At 40.1% G+C, this 6,130-nt stretch overlaps 1 protein-coding gene across 1 annotated transcript; it reads right to left on the bottom strand.

The window, feature by feature from the left end:
• Nucleotides 1-4,377: 4,377 nt before the first annotated feature.
• id1 (inhibitor of DNA binding 1, HLH protein) lies at nt 4,378-5,635 on the bottom strand. Its single transcript, XM_008283968.1, has 2 exons — nt 5,161-5,635; nt 4,378-4,942 (listed from the first exon to the last, which is right to left on the bottom strand). The coding sequence occupies exons 1-2, from the start codon at nt 5,521-5,523 to the stop codon at nt 4,907-4,909; spliced, it is 399 nt and encodes a 132-aa protein (XP_008282190.1). The 5' UTR covers nt 5,524-5,635; the 3' UTR covers nt 4,378-4,906.
• Between the last annotated feature and the right edge of the window lie 495 nt (nt 5,636-6,130).

The raw sequence follows: 6,130 nt of genomic DNA, 5'->3' as shown, positions 1-6,130 counted from the left end.
TTGACTCTCGGTTTCCAATTATCTTTTGACTCTGATTATGAGCAATGATGCCTCTCTGGAATTTACTCAGTTTCCAATCTGGTAACGGTAAATATCAGCCAATATGCTGCAGTGACAGAATAATTAGTTTGATCAGGCATAACAAACGAGGGCTTCTGCTGTCAGGTTATTGATGGAAACTAATGATTCATTACCATTTGTCTAATATTCTGGCAGAAGAAAAACTGCCTGTCTTTGATTTTCAAAATTACACCATTGAAACTTGAGAAGAGTTGCCAATTTCAGCTCATTATAAAGCTCGTCAGATTACACATTTTCATACAGCAATGCCACAAACATTATCTTAGAGATTTTTTTTTTCCTTTGCTGGAGGTTAAACTACCCTCTGGTATATAAAATGGTTAGGATTAGCTAACTCTTCAGCAACAATGTACACAGTACTGCTGGTAATCAAAAAACCAAAACACTGACAGGGACTGAAAACTTCACTTTAGGTATTAAAGGAAAGTATCCCCTTTAAATCATGTATCATTTATTCCATGTTTAAATGATTAATACTGATCATTAGTATTTTTACTGGAGCATCTGGTCACGTGGAATGATATTTCAACAACACTATGAACAAAAACTTTAATATTCTGATGGCTGGGGCAACAATAAAGTGTTGTAAAATAATGGAATATAACCATATATATTTTTAAAAATTCTATCCTTTAATACAGTTTGTAGCTCTTAAGTTTCAATTACATCATGTGTGTTGAGTATATTTGTACTCAAAAGCAGAAATAGATATGATAAAAACTGTATTTTGACTGATTATCAGTGCTTATAGATATTATACACTGATGAAAACACAATTAGTCAACATCTTGTTCTGAAAGCACATCTCCCATTTAACTAATGAGAAACTACAGAACGGTTACAACTTCTGGTTGTCACTAATTTTAGAAATACATTTACAGTATTAAACTTGAATTTGGCAGTTTCATCTATTATATAATAAGGACATTTTTTTGTTTGTTTGTTTTCTTCCTGAGATTATGGTAATTTTGCGTACCTCTTTTGGCAGTCCTTCATATCAAAGAATTTCACTTTAAAAAATAAACGAATGAATGAAATTGTTTTTATTGATATAAACAAGTGAATTTCTGTACTTGTATGCAGTATGTGAACTATATAAGTCTATCCCAGCTGACTTAGGGTGAAGGCAGGGGACACCCTGGACAGGTCCCCAGTCTTTCCCAGAGCTACACTTAGAGACAGACAACCAAACACACTCACATTCACACCTATGGACAATTTAGAATCACCAATTAAGCTCAACATGTTTTTGGACTGTGTTGGAGGAAGCCGGAGAACCCGGGGAGAACCCACGCTGCACGAGGAGAACATGCAAACTCCACGCAGAAAGATCCCAGGTGTCCTCACTGGGATGCAAACTGGCGACCTTCTGGCTGTGAGGCTACAGTGCTAACCACCGAGTCACCTTGCAGCCCTGGAGTTTTATTTCACCCAAAAATCCCCAAGTTACAAAATGTAATACTGAATTCTGGGCCCATAAAGCATGTAAATTGTACAAAACTTAGCTAAAGCTATAGCAAAAACAAATAAAACTGAGCAAAGAAAACTCAAGTGACCTCAAGAATTCTGAACAAGGGAGTATATATACACTGGTTGATCAGACTAAATGAATCTGAGAGGGGAAACATAAAACATCAACACCTACACTAACAGCAAAGGCTGTAAAACTGCACAGTTTGTCTACTTAATCAAAAGAAACAATATTAAACAAATTCAAAATATATCTAAAGAGTCAACATACGTCGAATGAATAATCAAATTTTTATATAAAATAAACTCTGTCATCCCCTTAAGGTGTGCAGGCACTTGGTACAGCCCGATTAGCAGCTCTGCTATATAAGACCGGTGTTTTCCCGACGCGGGCTTTTGCCCAAAACCACCCAGAAGGCCTGAGCCCAAACACATGGATACCAAAGTAGAGGTAAAAACAAAGATTCGTACAACCTAAAAAACAATGTTGAACATACAAAAGTCAACTAAATGTAGAACGTAGGTACTTCAGCAAATGCTAAATACGCGAGTGTGTTGTTTGAAATGCTAAATTGTGCATTTTTTTTAATGTACAAAATGAGTGCCAAAAGCATTTCAACTTAAAGTGACTCATGGAGTTACACACATTTATGGTTGGAAGGCTGCAAGTGAGGCCTTCGCAGAGTGGAAAGGGATTGTTGTGGAATTGATCAGTCAAAGTTTATTCACTTCCAAACAAAGGGAAAGGTGCTTTAAAGTGCTCTAGAGGCAACTGGAAAAAAGATTAGATGGTAAAAATGGAATAAGATCAAAAAGATAAAATAAAATGCAGTACAATCAATACAAATGAATTGTTTAAATTGCTGTAAGTTATTGAATCCTGGCTTTCTCATCTTGCCTGTGTATGTACAGCAAAATGACAATAAACTTGATTTGATTTGATATGTGTTACTTTAAAAAAAAAAAAAAAAAAAAAAAAGCACACAACATAAAAACCAGACTGGATTTAATATATTTTATTACTAATGAGTGTGTGCAACATTTGTTTAGAAGAGTTGGGGGCAGTTTTTGAGTCCTATAAGAGCTGCTGGGTAGTTTAATTCAGAATATTTCTGCAAACATTTTTTTTAAAAGTGTGTTTTGTAGCTATGGAATCCAACAGTCCTGAGGAATTCAGATTTAATAATACATGCATGAAGTAACAGTATGCAGAAATGCAGCAGGTAGACACATTCCTCCTGACACCGCCACCACAGGGGGGCGCTGTTGTCTCTAAAGTCCTCACACACTCATTCTTTGGCAGCGCAAAGAAAAATACTGGCTGCTATTTGTTTGTTTGCTCGCAAGGGGGCGCTAAATACCAGAGGGTGCTGAATGAGGGGATGTGTGGTTTGATTTATAGACTCAGGGATTAAAATAATATTAATTAAGATTGAAGCAATTATAGAATCCACGTTAGAGCCCTGATTAGATTTAATGGTAATAAAATATGGAGGACAGACTTATTACAGAGACAATAACACACTGGTCTGTATTTTCTCTGCAGCTCTGTATTATTACATAAGAGACATTCTTTATCTGCCATATAGATAATAATGTATGTTGAGAGAAAATTAAAAACATGATTTAAGAGTATGAAGAAAAAACATAAAGGGATTTATATGTGTGAATTAATTCTATTCTTATGGACATTTATCCAACAGCAGCGTAGGTTTCTTTCTATATAAATATATTGTGTCTTTTTTTTTTTTAAGTGTATATATTAATAGCAAACTTATGGCATACGACTGTACTGTGGGAATCTCTACCCGAGAGCAACTCTCTCAGTGCTGGCGTGGTTCCCGGCCCATCTGCGGCCTGGCCCGTGGATTACTGTTTGTTAATGTTTCAATCAGCTGTGTGTTGAGGAATGTGGAGCTATTTAACCTGAACTTCCCCAGGTGTGCCGAGGCGCCGCTCAGTCTGGGCCCCGCCGCCCTCCCCTGCCCTTGGCACAAAGCTATCACACAAACACAATCACACACTGGCCACGCCGGGGCTGCAGCTGTGCGCATCGCACCGCAGGGAAATGGGAAAAACATTGCACCAGGGAGACAGAATAAATCTTATAACGAATCGCCTCGCCAAAGCCATTTTAACCCCTGCAGTGCCGGCAGGAGAACGAAGGGGGGAGAAAAAAGTCGCTGATTTACACGATAACATATTGAAACGCCATTTTTAAATGGAAGTTTTATGAAGTGAAACAAGCCTCTTTTTTAAAAAAAATAATTAAATAAATAAATAAAAATCGTATTTATTTCCCAATAAAACACAAATTACCTGATGTTTGTAAGTGAATATGTCAGACGCGTTTAAATATTAGATCACATTGAATAAAATACATTTGTCAGCACTGCCATGACTTTATTTTAAAGTTTATTTCGAACCCTGGCTGCATTTGTCAAAATCTTTAAAGTGAGACTTCCTCTTGTAATATGATACGTTAATGACCCATAGAGAGGCAAATTACCGATTTAACTGGCTATGCGCCATTATGTTTACCACCAGCCTTGGTTTTATGTTACCTGAATGACTTAACAGCTTCTTGAAGGTGTAGCACTTTTTAGTGACAACCAGTTTACACTCCCCTGGCACTAAGCTACACGATAAGCTCTTTAAATGCATATTAATCACAGTGATAATAAAGCTGTAACAGCCCATATTAACTTCTTTTTTCCACAGTTCCTGAATAGAGATCTGTACTGAAGCCCCTCAGAATCATGTGATACACCACTTTATGAGTATCTTCGTCTCTCCCCCCCACACAGACACAGTGACACAGAAGGGTTCTTGTTCAAAAATAATTGTCTTGTTTTAATAAAAACACCAATAAGGTACATTGTAAGAAAACAATATCTTCACATACTGTGGCATTGTAATATACAATACAGTTTGTCGCTCAGGAATCTGAGAAAATAACTTTTCTTCTTTTACAAAATGTTGAATTCTCTATATGGTTTACACAAGATACAAAGAGCGTAACAGAAACATAAGCTTTCTTTAGAAACTCTACAAGCAACAAGCGATGCTGGTTGCACTGAACTTGTCTTGGTCCGCCGGCTAACCCAGTCTATATCTGGACACCGCCGGTCATCTTCTTCTTAGCTCAGGGCCCTCTGATGAATCGAGAGCCGCGAGTGACAGAGACCCTCGCTGCCGGAGGATGTCCACACAACGGTATTTTTTTCTAGCTTTGGGAGTTTGAAACGTCCCTACACAGTTCAAGGTTTTATTTATTGATGTGGTCACATCAAGTAGCCTTGTTCGTTCTTCGCGGTGCTCGCTGTGGGGTGATGGGGCGATGCTCCACGAGCTCTTAACGGCACATAATCCTGTCATCTGAGCATCCATTCTGCGGGGAGAGAGAAGAGGAGCTTGATTAGTACATTTGCTTTACATGGACATCAAGCTGGTACAGTCATGCGTAAAATGAGCTTTTACGCACGGACTTTGCAACTTTACGCACGCGTGCTGACATTCAAAATCAGGTCTTACAGGGATGCATGCATCTCTGTATGACACTTGGCTATTAACAGATTCGTTCTGCAGTGTGCTTGACAAGATATTTACCTCCACTGTGATGCCGGTGAGCTCTGCGTTTAGTGTGGTCAGCGGTGTGCGAGGGACGCTGCCGACGGAGTGCTGGCGGCTCTTTTCCGGCTCGTCCAGCTCGACCTGCAGGTCCCAGATGTAGTCGATGACGTGCTGCAAGATCTCCACTTTGCTGGCCTTCTTGTTGGTGGGCAGAGTGGGCACCAGCTCCTTCAGCTTGCTGTAGCAGCTGTTCATGTCCTGGAGAAAGACGCTCATCTGCTCGTCCAGCAGCGGGATCTTGCACTTGGATATGGTCAGGCTCTGATCGGACAGGCACCGCACCACGTCCTCGCCGCCGACCTTGCTCTTCAGGGCGCAGGTAGATCCGACAACCTTCATCTTGATTAGTGTAGGAGGTGTAGCTTCCAAAAAAAATAAGAGAGTAGTTCAGCAATGAGGCTTCTCCTCCTCTTAGGGATGTTGGCAATTCAATGTTGACAGTTCGCAACATCCACATGGACAAACCTCCTCGGCTTTATAGTGCAGAGGACGACGGGGGCGTGTTCGGGTTGTCCCGTTTGAAGGAGATGGACCAATGAGACCGATGAGTTTGTATTGATGAGGCGGTTCAAAACTTGCCTCTCAGCCAATGAGCGCGCTCGGCTGGTTATCGGGATTTACAATCTGTTTGAGGGATGGCGTTACAAATGGAAACAAATGTGTGTCTTTTATGGGTAATATGTGGGAATCCAGCTGTCCATGGCTTGGGGACTCTGCAGGTGTAGATTGCCTGGGGACAGTCAAGGGGTGGTGAATGCTTGGGTATGTACTGTGAGAATGTGTGTGGGATGGGACAGGATGAATAGGATGAATGGCTAATGATAATTAGGCTACCACAGTGCCCTAGATTTGCCTTTCACAATTGTTGATGGCACTGCAGATGTTGATGACAATGGTACAGTAAAGTTAGAGAATGAATTACACGGAGGGGCCCAAACAATTCTGG

This window comes from Stegastes partitus, unplaced genomic scaffold (genome assembly GCF_000690725.1).
Source record: "Stegastes partitus isolate 25-593 unplaced genomic scaffold, Stegastes_partitus-1.0.2 Scaffold334, whole genome shotgun sequence".
Classification (NCBI taxonomy): Eukaryota; Metazoa; Chordata; class Actinopteri; family Pomacentridae; genus Stegastes; species Stegastes partitus.
The sequence above is the reverse complement of the archived record's forward strand: the minus strand, read 5'-3'. Positions and strand labels throughout refer to the sequence as shown.

Excerpts from the sequence above, each read along its gene's own strand:
- id1 (XM_008283968.1), bottom strand. The coding sequence starts at position 5,523 with ATGAAGGTTGTCGGATCTACCTGCGCCCTGAAGAGCAAGGTCGGCGGC. Across the intron at positions 4,943-5,160 it reads TCACCGGCATCACAGTGGAG|AATGGATGCTCAGATGACAG; the intron begins GTAAATATCTTG and ends CTCTCCCCGCAG.